The 27,125-nt window shown below is 50.8% G+C and overlaps 1 protein-coding gene across 2 annotated transcripts; it reads left to right on the top strand.

The window, feature by feature from the left end:
• Nucleotides 1-532: 532 nt before the first annotated feature.
• LOC109892434 (M-phase phosphoprotein 9) lies at nucleotides 533-26,183 on the top strand. 2 transcript variants are annotated; one of them, XM_031826316.1, is made up of 23 exons: nucleotides 533-669; nucleotides 1,473-1,753; nucleotides 1,862-2,009; nucleotides 3,025-3,114; nucleotides 3,204-4,055; nucleotides 6,597-6,669; nucleotides 7,136-7,239; nucleotides 10,321-10,437; nucleotides 10,508-10,992; nucleotides 13,772-13,921; nucleotides 14,117-14,204; nucleotides 14,271-14,486; nucleotides 14,775-14,822; nucleotides 14,918-14,982; nucleotides 15,929-16,030; nucleotides 16,177-16,431; nucleotides 16,553-16,734; nucleotides 17,168-17,401; nucleotides 17,597-17,714; nucleotides 17,867-17,940; nucleotides 18,027-18,232; nucleotides 24,355-24,423; nucleotides 24,675-26,183. In XM_031826316.1, exons 2-23 carry the CDS (start codon nucleotides 1,509-1,511, stop codon nucleotides 24,774-24,776), a joined length of 4,023 nt encoding a protein of 1,340 aa, XP_031682176.1. In that variant the 5' UTR covers nucleotides 533-669; nucleotides 1,473-1,508; the 3' UTR covers nucleotides 24,777-26,183. The 2 variants fall into 2 exon arrangements, with proteins under 2 accessions (XP_031682176.1, XP_020340546.1); XM_020484957.2 differs by having other exon boundaries at nucleotides 534-669; nucleotides 16,553-16,689; nucleotides 24,675-26,171.
• Nucleotides 26,184-27,125: the final 942 nt, after the last annotated feature.

The raw sequence follows: 27,125 nt of genomic DNA, 5'->3' as shown, positions 1-27,125 counted from the left end.
GCTGCTCCAGTTTCAACTGTTCTGCCTTATTATTATTCGACCATGCTGGTCATTTATGAACATTTGAACATCTTGGCCATGTTCTGTTATAATCTCCACCCGGCACAGCCAGAAGAGGACTGGCCACCCCACATAGCCTGGTTCCTCTCTAGGTTTCTTCCTAGGTATTGGCCTTTCTAGGGAGTTTTTCCTAGCCACACCGTGCTTCTACACCTGCATTGCTTGCTGTTTGGGGTTTTAGGCTGGGTTTCTGTACAGCACTTTGAGATATCAGCTGATGTACGAAGGGCTATATAAATAAATTTGATTTGATTTGTAACATTCGCAATTGCACATTTGTAACGTAACAATTTGGTATCCTTGCGCGTTTCATTGGACTTCTACCCTTGCAGCGAATGTGTCACTTCCTACAAGTTCTGCCAATCATGCCCATTGTTGTGTACTGCCATTGTGCATCATAGCCAATCATAAGGCTTAAATAAGAGAGACAGCCAATCAGGTAACTCGTGTTCTATTCCATTTGGCCAATTAGACATTCCGTAATGTTTTGCCATTGAACATTGTGCTGCAGCACTGCTAGCCCGAGTAAAAACTACATTAGATGCAGTAGACTAGCTGGCTAGTATTGTTGAGAGGCAATATGGGTGAAGTTACGTTACAAGTTAACTGGTAAGTTAATTGTAGCTTTATTTATCATCTAATTCACCTACTTTACACATTAACTCTGAATCGATTATGTGCTTATTGCGCGTATAACTAAGGCGCTAGTTTCAATCATTGTCAATATGTAACGTTCGCTAGCTAACGTTACACGTAAACGTTGAAGCCTGCAAACTTGTCAGTTAGGCTAACATGGTTAGCTAGCTAGACAGTAGGATCCAGCCAGCAACCAAACTGGAAACTGGCCAGGCAATCAATAGGTTGATACTGTATTAGCGAGCAGAAGGGTACTTACTAGCTACGATATCCAGGCATATTTCGCTGGATAGCTATGTAGCGGGGTTTATTCCCTTATCAAGGAGAGAACAATATTACATCAAAGCAGCTGGTCGTGTTGACTGTGGAGGTTATGTTGCATGGTCAGTTGTTGTGACATGATGCCATTCATGCAAGCTTCCTTCCCTGTGAGCTATTTAATGGAAGCTATGACCGCTTATCTGTTTAATGCTGGTTAATGCTCTTGTCAGCTATATATCGCAAGCCTTCTCTAAGCTGATCCAGAAAGGGTATGCAAGTTAATCTGCCCCAGTGAAATTGAAAGTTTTCATCTCACATCACAGCCCTGGTTACTGTCTGTCTGGAGTTTAAAGGGACAGTTCACCCTGAAGTCCATGTTTGTCATACGTTACTTTAGACCTTTCTCCTCTATCTCCCGCAGGTATTAGACCCTCCCCCTCTATCTCCTTGTAGGTTGAGGGGGAGCTTTCTCCCTCCTTCCACCCATTCATTGACCCCCTCTATCTCCCCTGTAGGTATCATACTCTTCCCCAGGTCGCGAGTCCATAAGCATGTCCACAGATGACAGTATCTCTGAGGATGTTTCAAGCCTGAGCCACTGCCTTGGCGACGCCAACGGGGAAGGGGGCAAGGAGAGTGAGTCCTCAGAGGGCACCTCAGCAGCCTCGGGTCTGGGGCTTGGGTTGGGGCTAGCCGGGCCGGAGGAATGCAAAATCACCTCCAAGACTGTAGGGGGCGCTGTGGATGGGAGAGCTTATGACATGACCCCAGCATGCAGCCTCCCCCAGAAGATCAGGTGTGTGTAGAGACTGTGCTCTCTGACTATAGGTGTTAATGTAGGAGGTATGGAAAGTACAATCCATCCTAATCCCTTGTCCTAACTCCTGTGTGTTGTGTTCCTCAGGAGTCTGTGTCTCAGTACGGAGGAGGCCTTTGTGTCTGGGAAGTGTCTTCCCTTCATCAACCCCTCCTCCCTGGAGACCCTCAGGGCCCTGGTCCAGGAGATACAGAGTAGTGGGGAGACTGACCCGGAGATGTGGAAGGACTGTGAGGTAGGAATGTGTCTGTTTGGCAGTGTTGGTGTGTAACTACAAGATAGGTGGACAACACGGATATGTAGGAGGCTTTGTATTTAGTGTGGAAGGACTTTCAAGTAGTAATACAGCAACTGATGGAGAAATCTCCATGGCAATTCATTTTTCAGAGAAGTGTGTGTTCTCTGAATTTCTCCCCGTGAAGGGTGACGTTGGGGTTAGCTGGCATGGTCATTATTCTCCTGCAGTGTTTTGGGCAGCCTCATCTCTCTGCTGTCGCTTCTGCTGTCCCTGTGGATCTCAGCTGACCGCACACAAAGATACATGCACACAATTGGCCCCCAGACTGCACACATCACACCACTGCAGCTGATCTCTTCAGACACGGGAGATGATTTGTGATGCAGCAGTGCCATCTCATCTCATACACAGAGGAAAACACACCTGGGAGATGCATAGTACTGTATTCCCCAGCTTTGAATACAGGGATCTTTCTCAATTGTCTTAATGACCTGCCCTTGTCTCCTCTTGTTCATTTTTCCTGATCTAAAAAAACACATGCTAGATTTCACTTGTCTAGTTTAGACTATTGTTCTGAAGCCCAGGTCTGGTATTGTACCCTGAAATATCTATATATTTTATTGCGTATGAATATGCGCAAACAGCAGAGTCTCAAAGGGAATCTTTTTTTTTTTTTTTTTGATGGGCTGTAATATCAGGTGCATACCCCCCTCCCTGGGTGCATACCCCCCTCCCTGGGTGCATGGCATAGTACAACGGTTTCCCCTTTCTCACGTCATAACTGGAGCACAGCTGCTTCCGGGTGCGCCTCGCACACACACACAGACCCCAGCTGCGAGCCTAACTCACAGCTGTCACTATTCTACCCTCCAATCAGAACACTTTGACTATTTGCTATATTTATATTCACGCTGGACACCCATACTTCCAAGAACAACTCTTCCAATGCTCTGTCTTGTGCTATGGTTTACAGACCTAATGTTGAAGATGTGTACGTGTGTTTGTTGAACAGGGCCGATGGCTGCATCTGTTTCAGCTAGTAGAGAAACAATACCAAGAGCAGATCTTGGCTCAGCAAGAACAGTACCAGTGCCAAATACAGGTCTGTACTACTATACTTGGCCTGTTCTAGAATACCCGATGATGCATGTAATGATGGCTGTTTACACTGTGATTGTTTTTCTCCTCCAGCTGATTCAGGATGAGATCAAAGCCTTAGTTCAGCTCCAGAACCGACAGACCAGCACACAGACGCACCACGATTACCCATATACCCCTACTGCTACCACCAACACACAGACACATCACAATTACCCATCTACTCTGTCTACTGTCACACAGACACACCCAGACTACACCTCTTCCCCTGTTGTTACTACCAAGGACTACCCTTCACCCCCCACTTCCAACCCCAACCAACCCTCAACCTGCACGGACCTTCCCAATGGGAACTCGCCCCTCTCTGCTCCCCTCACCTCCCTCTTTGTCCCCCAACCCATTTTGAGCTCCACCTCCCCTCAACCCCCACCTCCCCAGCCAGAGCCGGTCACCCTAGGAGAGAGGTGTGCTGATGGGGCAGGGACGGTGCTATGCAGTGGGTACGGGACCCTGTCGGCCTGGGGCACAGGGCTGGAGGGGACAGTGACTCTGGGGGGAGCAGAGGAGACAGGCCAGGTCGAAGAGGAGCCTAGCTGGTCCCTTCACCTCCAGGATGACACAGACATCACTCTGATTGGCCAGGAGGGTCAACAGAGGAGCGCCTCGGCCAATGAGGTGGCTCCTAGAGCCAATCCTAGTCCACCACCTGAGCAGCAGAGAACCTCCAGCCAACCACTGACATCCTGGGCTCAAAGACTGAGACGCAGCAAACCCAAGAAGAGCAGGCTAGGGCAGGCCCAACATCCCCAGGCCTCCCCCTCACCCCTTCAGGCCCCATACCTGGGCCAGAGCGACCCTCAGTCCTCTTCCCCCCAGGAGCAGCAGCCCAGCTCCAGGAAGAGCCCCAGAGACAGCCCCCTGGACGACACTGACCTCCAGGACCAGGTATGCCTAGCACCGGCCTGTTCCATTACAATTTATTGTAGCTAGATAAAATGATCTTTGTATTACTAGAGTCAGTATAGTGCTCTGGCATTTTGTTATATCACCATGTATTTTGTCTGTGTGTGTCACTGTTATGGAGCGACTTCAGTGCCAACAGAAATTGTATTTGAATTTTATAATTTGTGTTAGGATATTGAATTTGAATGTAATATTTTTGGATGTTTAATGCACAAATTGAATCATTTAATTCATAAATGTAACTTGTATTTCATGATTTGAAACTCAATGAATATTGCATTCAGTTTAAAATGTTTAATTCAATATTTATATATTCAGTTTCATTATGGTAGATATTGCATTCGTTGACTGTGTATCAAGTTTTCAAACCATCCATTTCAAGTTAATCAAAGTTTCATATATTCAACTTCTCATATGCATTCAGATTCAGGTCTCTAAATTCAGATTCAAAACAAGAGACAACATCTTGGTACTTTGCCAGCCAGGAATCAAACGCTCTCTGTGGTAACAGAAGCTTCTGGTGGATTCTGAAGCCAATGTGCCATGCTGTATTTATGTTCTTCTTATGAATTTGTCTCTAGCGTTTGAACGGCTTTGCCTATAAACTATTATGACCCCATTGCTGAAAGCTAAGAGACTCTAGACCATGAATGCTTTTTCTGTTCTCCTATATGATGATCACAGGCCATACTATAAGGGAGTGTCACAAAAATGATTTGGCCACCATAAGAATACAGTTGAAGAGCACAGTCATAGTCCTTCTAAGGATAGCCTTTCCACTCTCTATTTAATCTTGCTCTTGTGACTGACTGTGTTCGAACCAGGTCTCCTGCGTGTCACAAGACTGTGTTAGCCCACTTAGATAAAGCCCATGGGGATTTGTTTAGGAAGCTAACACAAGTCTTCAAGTCTCCAGCAAGGTCGGTTACCACCTCGGTTACATTTCACCTCCCTTTGACCTCCTACTCAGAGATCACGGCACCAATATAACTGATTGGGTTCGAAATCAGGCCTACTGCACAACAACAACCCTTTCTGTGGCAAGCAGAAGGATCTGTGCACCCCATTTAATAAGAGTGTGACAGAGGTGGTTTGGTGATCCAGCCATGTGAGGAGTAGCCTCGTAATTACCAGACCTATTACCGTGTGTAGCGACCCATTCACGTAAGCTCACGAGATCAGCCTGCTCGCGAGGCTATGTGATGAGCAGCCTTAGCTGAGACATGAAGACGTGGAAGTTTGTCTGAAGGGGTTCTAACCCAGGGCTCCTGTGTGCCAGACAATGTAACTCTTCAGGTCTCAAGACAAGTTACTCATCAGAGAAGGGTGGCCACTTCACCCCCCTTTCAACTCATCCTTGAAGTGACCCCGCCAAGTCACAGGACCAATGCCTAGGCTTTAGCTTAACTAGCTAACACAGTGTTAACCATATAATGACTACCCTTGACGGAGACTTGAAACTATTGGTGGACTGGGACCATAAATCGTACCTGGCATTTCTAGCACACTGGCCAATACTTTTCTTGAGGTCCCCACACCGACCCATTATTTTCCTTAAGTCTCCCATTATTAGCCCCAATGTGCTAAAAATTGACTAGCCCGTCTGGCATTTGCCCGAAATGCCAAATGGCCAGTCCGCCCCAACTTGAATCTATCACAAAATAACACCTCAAATTTGCACATCTCCAGGTCTTAGGCAAGGTTCTCATCACATAAGCATGGATCACTAAACCAGGTGAGTAACCTTGCTGGATCTTGAAGACTTGTATTAGTGTAGCAGATGGGGATCAATGAAACTCACTCCTCAGCCTGAAGTGGCTACCTTTGCGCAATTGAAGGCCTTTTTCAATAGCGCAGTTGATTATAATGGTTCATAGCCAAAATGGTTCAAATGCTAGAGACAAATTCATTGGAAGAAAATAAATTCAGTATGCCACTTTGGCTTCAGAAACCGCAAAAAGTTTCTGTTTACCACAGTGAGTGTTTGATTCTATTTGTTCTCCTATACCTTTCCTGGCTGAAAAAGTACCAGGATGTTGTCTCTGGTTTTCAATCTGAATTTAGAAAACAGAATTTGAAAATTGAATCGGAATGCATCTGAAAAGTAGAAAATATGACATTTTGATCAACTTGAAATGATCGTTTATAAACTACAATCTACCATATTGAAATTGAATATATAAATATTGAACTTGAATAATTAATTAAAAATTAATGGCATTTTAAAACTGAATGCAATATTCATTCAATTCAGTTTTAAATCATGAAATACAAGTTACATTTCTGAATTCAATGATTCAATTTGTGCATTATAAATAAAAAATAAAAAATATGGAATTTGAATAATTTATTTTGCCACTGAAATGACCTCCATACATTGTCTGCCCTGCTTTGGAAGCATTTAGAAAAGGACTCGACACGGTGTCTGCCCTGCTTTGGAAGCATTTAGAAAAGGACTAGAGAAAGCTTTGGGTCTCCTCCTCTTCTCTCTCTCCTCTCTTAATTTAATCTCTCTGTTTTCAGCATGGGTGGGCTGCTCCCTCCACCAACTCCTTCCCTCTGAGGAGGAGTGACAGCCTCATGTCTGAGGTCTCAGGTAACAACACACACCGCTCTTTGTATTCTTATTATAACAAGCTGTTTCCGTGTTCCAACACATGGTTTCTGTTTGATTGTAGTTTTTTTTGTTTTTTATAGCCTACAGTAAACAAATGAAAATGTTGTTTTATTATTTAAAATGAAAAGAAGTATATTCTGATGTTACTGAACACCTTCATGAACACAACCAAATTATTATTTTAGAGAGAGCATATATGAAATGTATTAATTACACTTTTAGAATGTTGCAGTCAGAATGACTGCTCGTTATATTGATGAGTGGTGCCTCGCAGCCCAGCGGTTCTAGTGTTAGACATTGGCCTACATACTGAGTGATCTTGTTGAATCACACTGTTGCCTTCGCTGCAACGCTGTAATGCTAAGTGTTTGAAGTAAAGTAGTTATGAAGCAGTATAGGACTGAGGTTGTTATAATGTAGGAAGAGGTGCCTTCTTGTCCTCCAGGTCTGACATACTGGCGTCTGGATGAGAGTGAACTCTACTGCCCTCTACCTGACAGCTTTGACAGTGGAGCCGACCTCCTGCTGCAGGAGGCCTCTATCAGTCTGGTAGGTGAATGACAAGTTTGACAATCCAAACTTGTTCCACCTAAATACAATGTTTGTTTTCATTGTGCTGAAAAAGTTAGTCTCGAAACCATCTGCATTAGGGTAATCGCATAATATACATTACGAGAAATTTTCAGACCTCAATCCCAAGTTTAAAAAAAAAATTGCTCCATCTCCCTCCATTGTGTTAGTTGTTGAGTGTGTCTCTGTCTCCCAGACCTCTCCAGAGTGTGTCTCTGTCTCCCAGACCTCTCCAGAGTGTGTCTCTGTCTCCCAGACCTCTCCAGAGTGTGTCTCTGTCTCCCAGACCTCTCCAGAGTGTGTCTCTGTCTCCCAGACCTCTCCAGAGTGTGTCTCTGTCTCCCAGACCTCTCCAGAGTGTGTCTCTGTCTCCCAGACCTCTCCAGAGTGTGTCTCTGTCTCCCAGACCTCTCCAGAGTGTGTGTGTCTCTGTCTCCCAGACCTCTCCAGAGTGTGTGTGTCTCTGTCTCCCAGACCTCTCCAGAGTGTGTGTGTCTCTGTCTCCCAGACCTCTCCAGAGTGTGTGTGTCTCTGTCTCCCAGACCTCTCCGGAGTGTGTGTGTCTCTGTCTCCCAGACCTCTCCGGAGTGTGTGTGTCTCTGTCTCCCAGACCTCTCCGGAGTGTGTGTGTCTCTGTCTCCCAGACCTCTCCGGAGTGTGTGTGTCTCTGTCTCCCAGACCTCTCCGGAGTGTGTGTGTCTCTGTCTCCCAGACCTCTCCGGAGTGTGTGTGTCTCTGTCTCCCAGACCTCTCCGGAGTGTGTGTGTCTCTGTCTCCCAGACCTCTCCGGAGTGTGTGTGTCTCTGTCTCCCAGACCTCTCCGGAGTGCGTGTCTCTCTGTCTCCCAGACCTCTCCGGAGTGCGTGTCTCTCTGTCTCCCAGACCTCTCCGGAGTGCGTGTCTCTCTGTCTCCCAGACCTCTCCGGAGTGCGTGTCTCTCTGTCTCCCAGACCTCTCCGGAGTGCGTGTGTCTCTGTCTCCCAGACCTCTCCGGAGTGCGTGTGTCTCTGTCTCCCAGACCTCTCCGGAGTGCGTGTCTCTCTGTCTCCCAGACCTCTCCGGAGTGCGTGTGTCTCTGTCTCCCAGACCTCTCCGGAGTGCGTGTGTCTCTGTCTCCCAGACCTCTCCGGAGTGCGTGTGTCTCTGTCTCCCAGACCTCTCCGGAGTGCGTGTGTCTCTGTCTCCCAGACCTCTCCGGAGTGCGTGTGTCTCTGTCTCCCAGACCTCTCCGGAGTGCGTGTGTCTGTCTGTGTCTCCCAGACCTCTCCGGAGTGCGTGTGTCTGTCTGTGTCTCCCAGACCTCTCCGGAGTGCGTGTGTCTCTGTCTCCCAGACCTCTCCGGAGTGCGTGTGTCTCTGTCTCCCAGACCTCTCCGGAGTGCGTGTGTCTCTGTCTCCCAGACCTCTCCGGAGTGCGTGTGTCTGTCTGTGTCTCCCAGACCTCTCCGGAGTGCGTGTGTCTGTCTGTGTCTCCCAGACCTCTCCGGAGTGCGTGTGTCTCTGTCTCCCAGACCTCTCCGGAGTGCATGTGTCTCTGTCTCCCAGACCTCTCCGGAGTGCGTGTGTCTGTCTGTGTCTCCCAGACCTCTCCGGAGTGCGTGTGTCTGTCTGTGTCTCCCAGACCTCTCCGGAGTGCGTGTGCCTGTCTGTGTCTCCCAGACCTCTCCGGAGTGCGTGTGCCTGTCTGTGTCTCCCAGACCTCTCCGGAGTGCGTGTGCCTGTCTGTGTCTCCCAGACCTCTCCGGAGTGCGTGTGCCTGTCTGTGTCTCCCAGACCTCTCCGGAGTGCGTGTGTCTCTGTCTCCCAGACCTCTCCGGAGTGCGTGTGTCTGTGTCTCCCAGACCTCTCCGGAGTGCGTGTGTCTGTCTGTGTCTCCCAGACCTCTCCGGAGTGCGTGTGTCTGTCTGTGTCTCCCAGACCTCTCCGGAGTGCGTGTGTCTGTCTGTGTCTCCCAGACCTCTCCGGAGTGCGTGTGCCTGTCTGTGTCTCCCAGACCTCTCCGGAGTGCGTGTGCCTGTCTGTGTCTCCCAGACCTCTCCGGAGTGCGTGTGCCTGTCTGTGTCTCCCAGACCTCTCCGGAGTGCGTGTGTCTCTGTCTCCCAGACCTCTCCGGAGTGCGTGTGTCTGTGTCTCCCAGACCTCTCCGGAGTGCGTGTGTCTGTCTAAGTCTCCCAGACCTCTCCGGAGTGCGTGTGTCTGTCTGTGTCTCCCAGACCTCTCCGGAGTGCGTGTGTCTGTCTGTGTCTCCCAGACCTCTCCGGAGTGCGTGTGTCTGTCTGTGTCTCCCAGACCTCTCCGGAGTGCGTGTGTCTGTCTGTGTCTCCCAGACCTCTCCGGAGTGCGTGTGTCTGTCTGTGTCTCCCAGACCTCTCCGGAGTGCGTGTGTCTGTCTGTCTCCCAGACCTCTCCGGAGTGCGTGTGTCTGTCTGTGTCTCCCAGACCTCTCCGGAGTGCGTGTGTCTGTCTGTGTCTCCCAGACCTCTCCGGAGTGCGTGTGCCTGTCTGTGTCTCCCAGACCTCTCCGGAGTGCGTGTGCCTGTCTGTGTCTCCCAGACCTCTCCGGAGTGCGTGTGCCTGTCTGTGTCTCCCAGACCTCTCCGGAGTGCGTGTGTCTCTGTCTCCCAGACCTCTCCGGAGTGCATGTGTCTCTGTCTCCCAGACCTCTCCGGAGTGCGTGTGTCTGTCTGTGTCTCCCAGACCTCTCCGGAGTGCGTGTGTCTGTCTGTGTCTCCCAGACCTCTCCGGAGTGCGTGTGCCTGTCTGTGTCTCCCAGACCTCTCCGGAGTGCGTGTGCCTGTCTGTGTCTCCCAGACCTCTCCGGAGTGCGTGTGCCTGTCTGTGTCTCCCAGACCTCTCCGGAGTGCGTGTGCCTGTCTGTGTCTCCCAGACCTCTCCGGAGTGCGTGTGCCTGTCTGTGTCTCCCAGACCTCTCCGGAGTGCGTGTGTCTGTCTGTGTCTCCCAGACCTCTCCGGAGTGCGTGTGTCTGTCTGTGTCTCCCAGACCTTTCCGGAGTGCGTGTGTTGTTCTGACAGTGTCTGTGTCTCTATCTTCCTCCTCCAGACCTCTCCAGAGGAACAGAAGCTGTCTCTCAGAGAGATCTACCACAACAAGCAGAGAACTGAGTCCAAACGCACCGACTGGGACCTCTCTCGCACATGCAGCCCCACATCACCACAGGTATACACACGCACAGACACACAGACACACAGACACTAGCTCTAACTCTCTACTCCTCTCTCTGTTCTAGGTGTTAACTCTAGATCCTACTGTTCACCTCCGTCAGTCAGACCGGACCTCCGGCTTCACCTCGCCCTCCCACTTCAGCAGCCCATCGTTCCCCACCCTGCCGCACCTCTACCCCCGCGTTGGCACCCCCTGTACCCCAGTTAGCCCAGCCAGCATGGCCGAGGGCAGTGCCAACCCCGGGGACACAGACTGCCCCTCCAATGCCTCTAGCCTCTCTGCCACCGCACCTACCCCAGCCAGGGTAGCCTCTGCTCAGATAAAACTGGCCCCATCATCCCCCTCTACTTCCAAGCCCCTGGTGCTCCCCAGCAGCCAGCAGCGCAGAGCCTTGGCCACTCAGGACAGCAAGGATGAGGGGAGCCACACACACACCAGCAACCTGATGAAACTGGCTGTGTCTGGGAAGCACATGCACTCCCACACACTCTCCCGGGGCAAACCTCGTATGGAGAAAGCATCGCTGGAAGACCCTGTGGTCGTCTCTCTGTGAGTGGCCAGGGGCTGGTTATGTTTTTATACACTGCTCAAAAAAATAAAGGGAACACTTAAACAACACATTGTAACTCCAAGTCAATCACACTTCTGTGAAATCAAACTGTCCACTTAGGAAACAACACTGATTGACAATAAATGTCACATGCTGTTGTGCAAATGGAATAGACAACTGGTGGAAATTATAGGCAATTAGCAAGACACCCCCAATAAAGGAGTGGTTCAGCAGGTGGTGACCACAGACCACTTCTCAGTTCCTATGCTTCCTGGCTGATGTTTTGGTCACTTTTGAATGCTGCCGGTACTTTCACTCTAGTGGTAGCATGAGACGGAGTCTACAACCCACACAAGTGGCTCAGGTAGTGCAGCTCATCCAGGATGGCACATCAATGTGAGCTGTGGCAAGAAGGTTTGCTCTGACTGTCAGCGTAGTGTCCAGAGCATGGAGGCGCTACCAGGAGACAGGCCAGTACATCAGGAGACGTGGAGGAGGGCAACAACCCAGCAGCAGGACTGCTACCTCCGCCTTTGTGCAAGGAGGAGCAGGAGGAGCACTGCCAGAGCCCTGCAAAATGACCTCCAGCAGGCCACAAATGTGCATGTGTCTGCTCAAACGGTCAGAAACAGACTCCATGAGGATGGTATGAGGGCCCGACGTCCACAGGTGGGGGTTGTGCTTACAGCCCAACACCGTGCAGGACGTTTGGCATTTGCCAGAGAACACCAAGATTGGCAAATTCGCCACTGGCGCCCTGTGCTCTTCACAGGTGAGAAGCAGGTTCACACTGAGCACATGTGACAGACGTGACAGAGTCTGGAGACGCCGTGGAGAACGTTCTGCTGCCTGCAACATCCTCCAGCATGACCGGTTTGGCAGTGGGTCGGTCATGGTGTGGGGTGGCATTTCTTTGGGGGGCCGCACAGCCCTCCATGTGCTTGCCAGAGGTAGCCTGACTGCCATTAGGTACTGAGATGAGATCCTCAGACCCCTTGTGAGACCATATGCTGGTGCGGTTGGCCCTGGGTTCCTCCTAATGCAAGACAATGCTAGACCTCATGTGGCTGGAGTGTGTCAGCAGTTCCTGCAAGAGGAAGGCATTGATGCTACGGACTGGCCCGCCTGTTCCCCAGACCTGAATCCAATTTGATACATCTGTGACATCATGTCTCGCTCCATCCACCAACAGACTGTCCAGGAGTTGGCGGATGGTTTAGTCCAGGTCTGGGAGGAGACCATCCGCCACCTCATCAGGAGCATGCCCAGGCGTTGTAGGGAGGTCATACAGGCATGTGGAGGCCACACACTACTGAGCCTCATTTTGACTTGTTTTAAGGACATTACATCAAAGTTGGATCAGCCTGTAGTGTGGTTTTCCACTTTAATTTTGAGTGTGACTCCAAATCCAGACCTCCATGGGTTGATACATTTGATTTCCATTGATCATTTTTGTGTGATTTTTGTTGTCAGCACATTCAACTATATAAAGAAAAAAGTATTTAATAAGAATATTTCATTCATTCAGATCTAGGATGTTATTTTTTTGAGCAGTGTATATTCAGCCACACTAATATTGTTGAGTCTATATACCAGAGGAACTAGCAGTAGAATAACCTGTGTAACTGATGCATACGGAGCAGTAGAATAACCCGTGTAACTGATGCATACGGAGCAGTAGAATAACCTGTGTAACTGATGCATACGGAGCAGTAGAATAACCCGTGTAACTACTGATGCATACGGAGCAGTAGAATAACCTGTGTAACTACTGATGCATACGGAGCAGTAGAATAACCTGTGTAACTGATGCATACGGAGCAGTAGAATAACCTGTGTAACTGATGCATACGGAGCAGTAGAATAACCTGTGTAACTGATGCATACGGAGCAGTAGAATAACCTGTGTAACTACTGATGCATACGGAGCAGTAGAATAACCTGTGTAACTACTGATGCATACGGAGCAGTAGAATAACCTGTGTAACTACTGATGCATACGGAGCAGTAGAATAACCTGTGTAACTACTGATGCATACGGAGCAGTAGAATAACCTGTGTAACTACTGATGCATACGGAGCAGTAGAATAACCTGTGTAACTGATGCATACGGAGCAGTAGAATAACCTGTGTAACTGATGCATACGGAGCAGTAGAATAACCTGTGTAACTGATGCATACGGAGCAGTAGAATAACCTGTGTAACTGATGCATACGGAGCAGTAGAATAACCTGTGTAACTACTGATGCATACGGAGCAGTAGAATAACCTGTGTAACTACTGATGCATACGGAGCAGTAGAATAACCTGTGTAACTACTGATGCATACGGAGCAGTAGAATAACCTGTGTAACTACTGATGCATACGGAGCAGTAGAATAACCCGTGTAACTACTGATGCATACGGAGCAGTAGAATAACCTGTGTAACTACTGATGCATACGGAGCAGTAGAATAACCTGTGTAACTACTGATGCATACGGAGCAGTAGAATAACCTGTGTAACTACTGATGCATACAGAGCAGTAGAATAACCCGTGTAACTACTGATGCATACGGAGCAGTAGAATAACCCGTGTAACTACTGATGCATACGGAGCAGTAGAATAACCTGTGTAACTGATGCATACGGAGCAGTAGAATAACCTGTGTAACTACTGATGCATACGGAGCAGTAGAATAACCTGTTTAACTACTGATGCATCCTCCTCCCATTCACTCTCTTCCCAATTGTCCTCCTTTTTTCCCTACTTCCTATCCGCCCCTCTTTCTCCAGGCTGAGAGAGAATCTGAGGGAGAAACACTGTCGTCATGTAGCTGACCTGAAGGCTTACTATGAGGCGGAGATCAAACTCCTCAGAGACAAACTGGACCTGAGAGACCTGCCACACGACCTAGAGCAGAGCAACCGCACACTCAGACAGAGGTGTGTGTGCGTGCGTACGCTTGTTTTACTATCCTCATGGGTACCGGAAATCCCCAAAGTCCCCACATGAATAGTAAAACAAGGATAATTATCCCTCGTGGGGACAAAGACCATTTTAGGGTTAGAATTGGGGTTAGGGGTTAAGGTTAGGCCTGTGTGTGTGTGAGATCTAACCTGTGGTTGTTGTAATACCAGGTGTGCTCAGCTAGAGAGGGCTCTGTCTGAAGCCAGCAGCTGTATCCAGGAGCTGGAGAACAAGAACTCCATCCTGGAAAAGCAACTGGTAAGATGCCTTTTATACCCCTAGAGGTGTGTGTGTGTGCATAACAAGCTCTGCTTTCTCTGACAGGCTGACTGGCCGATGCGCTACGACACAGCCTGCTCCACGGCAACATCCCTGCAGCAGCGATTGGACGGAAGCAGGCGGTCAGTCAGGGAGAAGGACGCCTCGGCTGGCCGCCTCAGGACCCGGGTCCGGCAGCTAGAGGAGGCCTTGGAGAACGCCTGCAGAGAAACGGAAGAGAAGGAGGCCAGGAGGGAGAGGGAGTACAAGATGCTGCAGGACGTGAGTTCTGCACTTATACTAAACTAGTTAAGTAAACCCAAATCTCTGGTCTCTGACTGTCTGGGAATGACTACTTTCTAGGTGTTGTAGTTTGAGCGATCTCCTGCAGAACTGTATCTCTTGTGTTTTCAACACCAACCAGTCTTATCTGAGCAGCTTATTTATTACCTACTGATGTGTGCAGATGGTCTTGTAATAGGCTATTTGGCTGTAGCTCAAGTGTGTGTGTGTGTGTGTGTGTGTGTGGCCATGATGACTTAAGGGTTGTGTCTGTTTCTGCCTCCTCAGCTTCTGGGGGAGTATGACTCTCTGAGGAAAGAGCACGAGGGCGTGAAGGTATTAGTGATGTCTGTTTCTGTGTTATTCCACCTCGACAAGAAAAGGTGACACATTGTACTACTAATATTTCAACCTTATGTCTCTGTCAACAGGACAACCTGGTGTCTTCAGAGAACCATCTGTTTGATGCCAACGAGCAGATCTCTAGACTAAAGAGGTAACATCAAGCATCCAACACCAAGACCTGCAGGGACACCTTATCTCTTTGTCTTGTCTATGAAAACCAACATCTATAGGATGGATAAGCTAGGTGAATCATGATGCCATATCTGACATCAGAAGTTGAGTGACATAATGCGGGATCCTTTATGACTAAGGGAGAGTTCTTCTCTTGGTGACTGTGTATTTTGGCAACCAAAGCATAGACGGGACCTGCATGTATCGTGTGCCCGCTTTTCTTTCTTTGTCATTTTGTGGACCCAGCAACACTGGAGAGATATAGGATGTCTATCACCCACACACTCTTCCCTCTATCTGTCTGTCTGTCTGTGCCCCTCTCCTCCTCAGGGTGATCTGTAACACTCTTCCCTCTGTCTGTCTGTCTGTCTGTGCCCCTCTCCTCCTCAGGGTGATCTGTAACACTCTTCCCTCTTTGTCTGTCTGTGCCCCTCTCCTCCTCAGGGTGATCTGTAACACTCTTCCCTCTATCTGTCTGTCTGTCTGTGCCCCTCTCCTCCTCAGGGTGATCTGTAACACTCTTCCCTCTATCTGTCTGTCTGTCTGTGCCCCTCTCCTCCTCAGGGTGATCTGTAACACTCTTCCCTCTATCTGTCTGTCTGTCTGTGCCCCTCTCCTCCTCAGGGTGATCTGTAACACTCTTCCCTCTATCTGTCTGTCTGTCTGTGCCCCTCTCCTCCTCAGGGTGATCTGTAACACTCTTCCCTCTATCTGTCTGTCTGTCTGTGCCCCTCTCCTCCTCAGGGTGATCTGTAACACTCTTCCCTCTATCTGTCTGTCTGTCTGTGCCCCTCTCCTCCTCAGGGTGATCTGTAACACTCTTCCCTCTATCTATCTATCTATCTGTCTGTCTGTGCCCCTCTCCTCCTCAGGGTGATCTGTAACAGTCTTCCCTCTCTGTCTGTCTGTGCCCCTCTCCTCCTCAGGGTGATCTGTAAGATGGAGAGCCAGGTGAATCAACTGGATTATGTGAACCAGGCCAGGAGTCGCCAGGCCGTCCACAACCACACACAGTCCTCTGGAGCTGGGTAAGGTCTCCTCAACTCATGCATCCATGTTGTGCTTTCATTCGGTCCCAAAGCAGGTCTGACAGTAGCTGTTGTTACTGTTGTTAACCCCCTCCAGTCTGTCTGTCTGTTTGACAGAAGCTGTTCTTACTGTTATCCCTCTCCAGTCTGTACCACCATCCGGACCTGCTGCTGTCCCCCAGCAAACACCCTCGGCAACCAGAATCCACATATAGGATATCTCCTTGCCCTCAAACTGACCAATCACATAGCATCAGGAAGTCTCCTCTTCCTCAAACTGACCAATCGCAGAGTTACAGGATGTCTCCGTACCCTCAAACTGACCAATTGGGCAGCTACAGGAAGTCTCCCTGTCCTCAAACTGACCAATCAGGCAACTCGGGCCACACTGGCAGCAGAAGGTATGGTTGTGGTTGTAGTGTTAACTTAAGAATACCTCCTCTTAATTCCTTTTCCCCTTGATTTAACCACGATTACAAAGCTGACCAGTTTACCTCACCCGTGTCCTGTTTTGTCCTGTAGGTGTTCGTCCCCTCCAGAGATTGAGCAGCCCCAGAACCAGGGTGGGGGTGTGAGGGAAGCTCGGGGGCCTCTGACCCCACTGATGAGGGCCCTGATAGAGCTTGAGGAGACCAGGACCACTGAGGGCCGGGCCCCCTGTAAGACCAGCCACAGTACCACTGACTCACTTTCACTGGCCTACTGTAAGACACAGTCCTCATCCCACAGTAGGCCTTCCACTCACTAACTCATGTCACTCTCCACTCAATCGTTAGTGCTGGGCTGGAACACTGGCCTTCAATGTGACTCATTCATTGGCTCCAGTCTTGCTTTTACCATGGAGGTTGTGTTTCCCCTGACCTCAGCCGTTTGGATATTTGTTTTTCATGTCATCTAATACCAGCATTTTTAAGATTCTCTGTCTTGTGAAAATGTAGTGATTTGCAAACGGATATTATCTTGGCAGTGCTAAGGAACTTAGCAGGTCTAAGTTGAAACAACATGTTTGATTCTCTACTCTAAAGTTTTTTTCTGTTGATGGGTCATTCAATGTGGTTCACTCTGAAAGCATCTGTTTCTGGGAGTGTTTTTCTCTCAATTCTGTCATTTGTCTCTATGTATCTGTCTGTGTTGCAGGGTTGGGCAGCCGGAGGCCTACTGTTGGCCTTTTAGAGAGAAACCACAGAGAACCACAAACACAGGACCGTGACAGGGCTATGGAGGATGTGGCTGGCCCGGAGACGGGAATGTCCGGGACAGTCAGGGGTGTGCCTCTGCTGAGAGCCCAGAGAAGTCTGTCTCCAGAAGGCCACAGGTCCTCTTCTCTGCCCCCCCGCACCCAGAGGACCACCTTCCCCCCTACTACACCCAGTACGTCTGTTTTTCTCATCACTCCTTTATCGGGGTTGGGTTGAATGCATTCAGTTGTGCTACTGACTAGGTATCCCCTTTCTCTTCCTGGTGTATCTCAATACTCTATTATTACCTAATGTGTACTTTTGTGTATGTGGAGACTAGTTCATTATGTTAAGTGATTAACATTAATCTAGTGTTATTTTATTTTAGGTAAGAGGGAGACCCTAATGATGCCTCTGTCAGCTAAGTCCAGCCCCAAACGCTGCCCTGCAGAGAACTACTCCACTGCCTTTGGCAACCCACCACCACGACAACAGCTACACAACAGGTACCCGTGGACTACAGGACCCTTCCTTAGCTGAATCTTTGCACCCTTGGTTAAAATGCTTCCTGTTTTTTACGTGTGTGATCGCTCCAACTCCAGCTACGGTATTTGATATGTTGAGCCTTAGAGTTCAGAGTTGTGATTGTCTGTTTCAGGTTTGATGTGGCGTTAGACCAGAGACGCCACTCCTTCCACAACTCCAGCCCCAGGAAGAGACTGTTCCCAGAAGGTTTTTGACTTACCTCCCTGACTCCTGGTTAGTGTGTTCAGTTGAATAGTTCCTTAACACTACTGCCCTGTTTCTTCCTCCTCCAGCCTCCCAGCGGTCGTCTGGTGGCTCAGTGGAGTCCTCAGGCAGTGTTGACCCCCAGGAGGGTGTCTTTGGGCTGGGCTGGCAGGAGCAAGGGACTGTGGGGTCATGCTCAGACCTCCAGGACCCAGGGACAGACCTCCAGACCAGGCTCCACTCCCTGGCCGACGCTGAGAGGATGTTAGACGAGCTCACTATGGAGAAACAACAGGTGAGACAGACTGTTATAAGGTTCTTATAGATACACTCTGACAGGCCACTCACTAGCAATGTCCAATTTCCACAAGACCAAACATGCCTTTTAACCATAGCCCTACCCCTAGACACCTGTACAGTGCATTTGGAAAGTATTCAGACCCCTTCCCTTTTTCCACATTTTGTTACATTAGAGCCTTATTCTAAAATGGATGAAATAATGATAACGCGGCACAGATTTGGGGAAGGGTATCAAAAAATGTGTGCAGCATTGATGGTCGACAAGAACACAGTGGCCTCCGTCATTTTTAAGTGGATGAAGTTTGGAACCACCAAGACTCTTCCTAGAGCTGGCTGTCCAGCCAAACTGAGCAATCGAGGGAGAAGAGCCTTGGTCAGCGAGGTGACCAAGTGCCCGATGGTCACTCTGACAGAGCTGGCAGCATCATGTAGTGGGGATGTTTTTCAGCGGCAGGGACTGGGAGACTAGTCAGGATTGAGGGAAAGATGAACGGAGCAAACTACAGAGATATCCTTAATGAAAACATGTTCCAGAGCGCTCAGGACCTCAGACTGGGGGCAAAGGTTCACCTTCCAATAGGACAACGACCCTAAGGACACAGTCAAGACAACGCAGGAGTGGCTTTGGGACAAGTCTCAATGTTCTTGAGAGACCCAGCCAGAGCCCGGACTTGAACCCGAGAGACCTGAAAATAGCTGTGTAGCGACGCTCCCCATTCAACCTGACGGAGTTTGAGAGGATCTGCGGAGAAGAATGTGAGAAACTCCCCAAATACAGGTGTGCCAAGCTTGTAGAGTCATACCCAAGAAGACTCAAGGCTGTAATCGCTCCCAAAGCTGCTTCAACAAAGAAAAGGGTCTGAATTCTTATGTAAATATGAAATTTCAGTTACATTCTTTTGCAAAAATGTCTAAACCTGTTTTGTGTGTGTGGTGTTGAGGATTATTTTTATTTTTTATTTTTATTAATTTTAGTATAAGGCTGTAACATAACAAAATGTGGAAAAAGTCAAGGGGTCTGAATGCACTGTAGATCTGTAAAGATTGGATTAAGCAATGCAGTGGAATCGACCTGCCAGAGCAATATTACCTTCTAGTTCATATCCATCCAAACTCTTTGGAATCTACAGGGACTTCCTAGGGACAGGGGCTAGGAGTTTAGTTTGGCTAACGTTGATTCTGGTATTGCACTGCTTCATATTTGATTAATGGTTTATATCTATTAATGATGGAGGCAGTCCTCCTAATATATTCCGGTTATATAACCTGGCTTTATGGTTTTACAACCACTCCACTCTTAATGACTTCTATTTATAGCTGGATTCATATATTCTCCCTGTCCTGTCCCGCTCTGTCCTGTCCTGTCCCGCTCTGCCCTGTCCTGTCCCGCTCTGCCCTGTCCTGTCCTGTCCCGCTCTGCCCTGTCCTGTCCTGTCCCGCTCTGCCCTGTCCTGTCCCGCTCTTCCCTGTCCTGTCCCGCTCTGCTCTGTCCTGTCCCGCTCTGCTCTGTCCTGTCCCACTCTGCTCTGTCCTGTCCCGCTCTGCCCTGCTCTGTCCTGTCCCGCTCTGCCCTGCTCTGTCCTGTCCCGCTCTGCTCTGCTCTGTCCTGTCCCGCTCTGCTCTGCTCTGTCCTGTCCCGCTCTGCCCTGCTCTGTCCCGCTCTGCTCTGTCCTGTCCCGCTCTGCTCTGCTCTGTCCTGTCCCGCTCTGCCCTGCTCTGTCCTGTCCCGCTCTGCTCTGCTCTGTCCCGCTCTGCCCTGCTCTGTCCTGTCCCGCTCTGCCCTGCTCTGTCCTGTCCCGCTCTGCTCTGCTCTGTCCTGTCCTGCTCTGTCCTGTCCCGCTCTGCTCTGTCCTGTCCCGCTCTGCTCTGTCCTGTCCCGCTCTGCTCTGTCCTGTCCCGCTCTGCCCTGCTCTGTCCTGTCCCGCTCTGCCCTGCTCTGTCCTGTCCCGCTCTGCCCTGCTCTGTCCCGCTCTGCTCTGTCCTGTCCCGCTCTGCTCTGTCATGTCCCGCTCTGTCCTGTCCCGCCATGCTCTGCTCTGTCCTGTCCCGCTCTGCCCTGCTCTGCTCTGTCCCGCTCTGCTCTGCTCTGTCCCGCTCTGCTCTGCTCTGTCCTGTCCCGCTCTGCTCTGCTCTGTCCTGTCCCGCTCTGCTCTGCTCTGTCCTGTCCCGCTCTGCTCTGCTCTGTCCTGTCCCGCTCTGCTCTGCTCTGTCCTGTCCCGCTCTGCTCTGCTCTGCTCTGTCCCGCCCCTCTCTGCTCTGTCCTGTCCCGCTCTGCTCTGCTCTGTCCCGCTCTGCTCTGTCCTGTCCCGCTCTGCCCTGCTCTGTCCTGTCCCGCTCTGCTCTGCTCTGTCCTGCTCTGCTCTGTTCTGTCCCGCTCTGCTCTGCTCTGTCCTGTCCCGCTCTGCTCTGCTCTGTCCTGTCCCGCTCTGCCCTGCTCTGTCCTGTCCCGCTCTGCTCTGCTCTGTCCTGTCCCGCTCTGCTCTGCTCTGTCCTGTCCCGCTCTGCTCTGTCCTGTCCCGCTCTGCCCTGCTCTGTCCTGTCCCGCTCTGCTCTGTCCTGTCCCGCTCTGCCCTGCTCTGTCCTGTCCCGCTCTGCTCTGCTCTGCTCTGTCCTGTCCCGCTCTGCTCTGCTCTGTCCTGTCCCGCTCTGCTCTGTCCTGTCCCGCTCTGCTCTGTCCTGTCCCGCTCTGCTCTGTCCTGTCCCGCTCTGCTCTGTCCTGTCCCGCTCTGCCCTGCTCTGTCCTGTCCTGCCCTGCTCTGTCCTGTCCCGCTCTGCTCTGCTCTGTCCTGTCCCGCTCTGCCCTGCTCTGTCCCGCTCTGTCCTGTCCCGCTCTGCCCTGTCCTGTCCCGCTCTGCTCTGTCCTGTCCCGCTCTGCTCTGCTCTGTCCTGTCCCGCTCTGCTCTGTCCTGTCCCGCTCTGCTCTGCTCTGTCCTGTCCCGCTCTGCTCTGCTCTGTCCCGCTCTGCTCTGTCCTGTCCCGCTCTGCCCTGCTCTGTCCTGTCCCGCTCTGCCCTGCTCTGTCCTGTCCCGCTCTGCTCTGTCCTGTCCCGCTCTGCTCTGCTCTGTCCTGTCCCGCTCTGCTCTGCTCTGTCCCGCTCTGCTCTGTCCTGTCCCGCTCTGCTCTGTCCTGTCCCGCTCTGCTCTGCTCTGTCCTGTCCCGCTCTGCCCTGCTCTGTCCCGCTCTGCCCTGTCCTGTCCCGCTCTGCCCTGTCCTGTCCCGCTCTGCTCTGTCCTGTCCCGCTCTGCTCTGCTCTGTCCTGTCCCGCTCTGCTCTGTCCTGTCCCGCTCTGTCCTGTCCCGCTCTGCTCTGCTCTGTCCTGTCCCGCTCTGCTCTGTCCTGTCCCGCTCTGCTCTGTCCTGTCCCGATCTGCCCTGCTCTGTCCCGCTCTGCTCTGCTCTGTCCTGTCCCGCTCTGCCCTGTCCCGCTCTGCTCTGCTCTGTCCTGTCCCGCTCTGCCCTGCTCTGTCCTGTCCCGCTCTGCTCTGTCCTGTCCCACTCTGCTCTGTCCTGTCCCGCTCTGCCCTGCTCTGTCCTGTCCCGCTCTGCCCTGCTCTGTCCTGTCCCGCTCTGCTCTGTCCTGTCCCGCTCTGCTCTGCTCTGTCCTGTCCCGCTCTGCCCTGCTCTGTCCTGTCCCGCTCTGCTCTGTCCTGTCCCGCTCTGCCCTGCTCTGTCCTGTCCCGCTCTGCTCTGCTCTGTCCTGTCCTGCTCTGTCCTGTCCCGCTCTGCTCTGTCCTGTCCCGCTCTGCTCTGTCCTGTCCTGTCCCGCTCTGCTCTGTCCTGTCCCGCTCTGCTCTGTCCTGTCCCGCTCTGCCCTGCTCTGTCCTGTCCCGCTCTGCCCTGCTCTGTCCTGTCCCGCTCTGCTCTGCTCTGTCCTGTCCCGCTCTGCCCTGCTCTGTCCCGCTCTGCCCTGCTCTGTCCCGCTCTGCTCTGTCCTGTCCCGCTCTGCTCTGTCCTGTACCGCTCTGCTCTGCTCTGTCCTGTACCGCTCTGCCCTGCTCTGCTCTGTCCCGCTCTGCTCTGCTCTGTCCCGCTCTGCTCTGCTCTGTCCTGTCCCGCTCTGCCCTGCTCTGTCCTGTCCCGCTCTGCTCTGCTCTGTCCTGTCCCGCTCTGCTCTGCTCTGTCCTGTCCCGCTCTGCTCTGCTCTGTCCCGCCCCTCTCTGCTCTGTCCTGTCCCGCTCTGCTCTGCTCTGTCCCGCTCTGCTCTGTCCTGTCCCGCTCTGTCCTGTCCCGCTCTGCTCTGCTCTGTCCTGTCCTGCTCTGCTCTGTTCTGTCCCGCTCTGCTCTGCTCTGTCCTGTCCCGCTCTGCTCTGCTCTGTCCTGTCCCGCTCTGCTCTGCTCTGTCCTGTCCCGCTCTGCTCTGCTCTGTCCTGTCCCGCTCTGCTCTGCTCTGTCCTGTCCCGCTCTGCTCTGTCCTGTCCCGCTCTGCCCTGCTCTGTCCTGTCCCGCTCTGCCCTGCTCTGTCCTGTCCCGCTCTGCTCTGCTCTGTCCTGTCCCGCTCTGCTCTGCTCTGTCCTGTCCCGCTCTGCTCTGCTCTGTCCTGTCCCGCTCTGCTCTGCTCTGTCCTGTCCCGCTCTGCTCTGTCCTGTCCCGCTCTGCTCTGTCCTGTCCCGCTCTGCTCTGTCCTGTCCCGCTCTTCCCTGCTCTGTCCTGTCCCGCTCTGTCCTGTCCCGCTCTGCCCTGTCCTGTCCCGCTCTGCCCTGTCCTGTCCCGCTCTGCTCTGTCCTGTCCCGCTCTGCTCTGTCCTGTCCCGCTCTGCTCTGCTCTGTCCTGTCCCGCTCTGCTCTGTCCTGTCCCGCTCTGCTCTGCTCTGTCCTGTCCCGCTCTGCTCTGCTCTGTCCCGCTCTGCTCTGTCCTGTCCCGCTCTGCTCTGTCCTGTCCCGCTCTGCCCTGCTCTGTCCTGTCCCGCTCTGCTCTGCTCTGTCCTGTCCCGCTCTGCTCTGCTCTGTCCTGTCCCGCTCTGTCCTGTCCCGCTCTGCTCTGTCCTGTCCCGCTCTGCCCTGCTCTGTCCTGTTTTGCTCTGCTCTGCTCTGTCCTGTCCCGCTCTGCCCTGCTCTGTCCCGCTCTGTCCTGTCCCGCTCTGTCCTGTCCCGCTCTGCCCTGTCCTGTCCCCCTCTGCTCTGTCCTGTCCCGCTCTGCTCTGCTCTGCTCTGTCCCGCTCTGCTCTGTCCTGTCCCGCTCTGTCCTGTCCCGCTCTGTCCTGTCCCGCTCTGCTCTGTCCTGTCCCGCTCTGCTCTGTCCTGTCCCGCTCTGCTCTGCTCTGTCCCGCTCTGCTCTGCTCTGTCCTGTCCCGCTCTGTCCTGTCCCGCTCTGCTCTGCTCTGTCCTGTCCCGCTCTGCTCTGTCCTGTCCCGCTCTGCCCTGCTCTGTCCCGCTCTGCTCTGCCCTGCTCTGTCCTCTCCCGCTCTGCTCTGTCCTCTCCCGCTCTGCTCTGTCCTGACCCGCTCTGCTCTGTCCTGACCCGCTCTGCTCTGTCCTGTCCCGCTCTGCCCTGTCCTGTCCCGCTCTGCTCTGCCCTGTCCTCTCCCGCTCTGCTCTGCCCTGTCCTCTCCCGCTCTGCTCTGCCCTGTCCTCTCCCGCTCTGCTCTGCCCTGTCCTCTCCCGCTCTGCTCTGCCCTGTCCTCTCCCGCTCTGCCCTGTCCTGTCCTCTCCCGCTCTGCTCTGCCCTGTCCTCTCCCGCTCTGCCCTGTCCTGTCCTCTCCCGCTCTGCTCTGCCCTGTCCTCTCCCGCTCTGCCCTGTCCTGTCCTCTCCCGCTCTGCTCTGCCCTGTCCTCTCCCGCTCTGCCCTGTCCTGTCCTCTCCCGCTCTGCTCTGCCCTGTCCTCTCCCGCTCTGCCCTGTCCTGTCCTCTCCCGCTCTGCCCTGTCCTGTCCTCTCCCGCTCTGCTTTGTCCTGTCCTGGTCTGCTCTGTCCTCTCCTGCTCTGTTTTGACTGAGGGGTGCGAACCCTGTTACCCGTCAGCAAGCTTACGTACACTCCTGCGTCTGTCCAGCGCAACACAAACAAACACACACACACACACACTGCAGGGCTGCCTGCCTGGTTAATCTGATTTAATCTGAGTGCTGTGAAGTGAGTTCATGCGTGGTTATATATTTATTAATTTGTGTGTGTTTTGTGCAGATTGAGTCAGCGTTGAGCCGGATGCCTGGATCTGGTGGGAGGGTGAGCCTGCAGACCAGGTTAGATGAGGTAAGGTCACAGTCACACCAAACCTGCTAGGCCTCATTACATATCAGTAAAAACCATGACTGGGTTGAAAATTCATATTTTTGTTGTCATGAACATGTTTGAGGAAGTAGACTCTCTTGTATGGCAATTTGAATAGTATTTTAAATGGAACATTACAGAGATGGGATATCACTTCAAAACAGAGGTCTTTGTGTACAGTATGTGTGAATGTTTAAAGCTGTTCCAGCTAAATGACTTCCCCTACTCCCCAGGTGGCCTTAGAGAACCGTCTAGAGAGAGTAAACCGTGACCTGGGTTCCATCCGCATGACCCTGAAGAGGTTCCACGTTCTACGCTCCTCTGCCAACATATAGCAATGTTTTTATTAGATGACGTCATAGGTAGGGCCTAGAGTTTTTCTGGTCAGTTTGCATGGTCAGGAAATACTCCTGGTCCAAGCTATAGATGACTAGATATCAACTCTCCTAGTTATAGAACTAGTTATAGTTTTCTGTGCTGTAGATTGATACAGAGCCCATATTGTTCCCTCTTAACTCTGTCTCTGTATCATGACCCACAGTCTTTTCTACATATAACTCGGGGATATTTTTCTACATGTTTGGAAGAGCTCACTATTTGTTGAGTATATTTTTTTTGAAATGCTCAGATTTGTAAAGTCGTTTACTTTTATTTCAGATGTTTAAAAAATACAAATATTATATGCTTTGCTTGCCATATTCAGGTCAATTATGTCGCTTTTTCAATATGAATGGAAGAACCTCCTCATATCCAGCAGAGACATGTACCCATCTGGAATGTGCCACTGCCACCTCCTAATATCCAGCAGAGACATGTACCCATCTGGAATGTGCCACTGCCACCTCCTAATATCCAGCAGAGACATGTACCCATCTGGAATGTGCCACTGCCACCTCCTAATATCCAGCAGAGACATGTACCCATCTGGAATGTGCCACTGCCACCTCCTAATATCCAGCAGAGACATGTACCCATCTGGAATGTGCCACTGCCACCTCCTAATATCCAGCAGAGACATGTACCCATCTGGAATGTGCCACTGCCACCTCCTAATATCCAGCAGAGACATGTACCCATCTGGAATGTGCCACTGCCACCTCCTAATATCCAGCAGAGACATGTACCCATCTGGAATGTGCCACTGCCACCTCTGTCTACATTTTTATGCATTGTTTTAAAATGTTTTATTCATCGCATACAATTGTATTTATTACATTGCATTTTTATGTGTTCATTACAATGGTGCATTTAAAAAGAAATGATAAAAATAATCTTTATAGCCTACAATGTTCAATTCTACAAGTTTTGTATTACCAAGCTAGTATTCTATTCTTCAGTTTCACCATTACTTGATCTTGTACTGTAGCACATTTTTAATTGCTTTCCTTTTTCCATTTTTATATATATATTTTTATCTCCTTTGAACATTCCATTTGTTTTGTGTTAATTCCATGTTGTGAAGGGAGGGATTTCACCAGTACCTAACCACCCTCTCTTCTCTCTATACTCTGGATCTCATGCAAAAACCAAACCAGCACACATTTGAAATAATAAACACACACAAGTACACTGCTCCACAAATTATTGTAATGCATGTTAGTTGCACTTTTTCAGTTTCTTTGGTCAAGTTGTGTTTTATTAAAAAAATGTTGCAGTTTGCAATGACTTGAAATGAACCTCACTGGAACACAAAATGCACTGTTTGCTCACAATAAATAATGCTTACATTATTACAACACCTATGGGTTGTCATTACCAACTTTTTTTTTTTTTTTTTACCTTTTAACTAGGCAAATCAGTTAAGAATAAATTCTTATTTACAATGAAGGCCTACCCCAGCCAAACCCGGACGACACTGGGCCAATTGTGCACCGCCCTATGGGACTCCCAATTACAGCCAGATGTGATACAGCCTGGATTCAAACCAGGGTGTCTGTAGTGACATAGTCAGAGGCCTCATCTATATAGAATAAATAGTTTCTGTTACACATTCATTCAAAGATATTCCATTTGGCCAACAGTGTCCAAAACGGGGTCCATGACTACTGTTGATTCAGTACATTTGTACTCTACTGTATGCCTTCATGTTTTATAAAGCATCTTGTAGAGGTACCGTTCAGGTCTGTGATTAATCTGTAGCCACTGGGGGGCGCTTTCTATCTAGCTGACAGTACAGGACATGTATATGAAATCGGGCATACTGTATGATTAGGATTGCCAATGATTTAGCGACGTAACATGTAGCATACAACCACGACCTGGTAATTTGCTACGTCATTTTCCAATAGAAGGATAATGTTGCACATGACTTTGTTTTGGCTGTCAATGAACAGTAGAGTGAGCCCGGAGGAACATAAGCAGTCCGCTTTATTCTCAAAGGGGAAACAGCAGGCAGACAATCAAATAAATGGAATGGCATTCAGACTAGAAAAGCCGGACAAATAGTCTATGTCAAAGGAACTTGATGTAGAGAGGTCTTGGGATAGATAGTCTTGTTTCTGGTGCCTGTCGTGGTCAGGCAGACAGTAAAGGGACACTCAATGCGTTGACGGCAGTGCCGCTATTGGAGCAAAAGACCTGGATGGATGCAGAATTATTTGCAAATTTGCTGGGTTAGCTTGCTAAATTATTTTATTTAGGTGTCATTGGTTATAGTTAAGACATTTCTTAGCCAATAAACTGTG

This window comes from Oncorhynchus kisutch, linkage group LG6 (genome assembly GCF_002021735.2).
Source record: "Oncorhynchus kisutch isolate 150728-3 linkage group LG6, Okis_V2, whole genome shotgun sequence".
In the NCBI taxonomy this organism is placed as follows: domain Eukaryota; kingdom Metazoa; phylum Chordata; class Actinopteri; order Salmoniformes; family Salmonidae; genus Oncorhynchus; species Oncorhynchus kisutch.
The sequence above is the reverse complement of the archived record's forward strand: the minus strand, read 5'-3'. Positions and strand labels throughout refer to the sequence as shown.

What these genes read in the sequence shown, in the direction of transcription:
- LOC109892434 (XM_031826316.1), top strand. Translation starts at nt 1,509, where the DNA reads ATGTCCACAGATGACAGTATCTCTGAGGATGTTTCAAGCCTGAGCCAC. An exon ending in ACACAGTCCTCTGGAGCTGG is followed by an intron (nt 16,031 to 16,176) that starts GTAAGGTCTCCT and finishes ATCCCTCTCCAG; the next exon opens with TCTGTACCACCATCCGGACC. An exon ending in CGACAACAGCTACACAACAG is followed by an intron (nt 17,715 to 17,866) that starts GTACCCGTGGAC and finishes TGTCTGTTTCAG; the next exon opens with GTTTGATGTGGCGTTAGACC.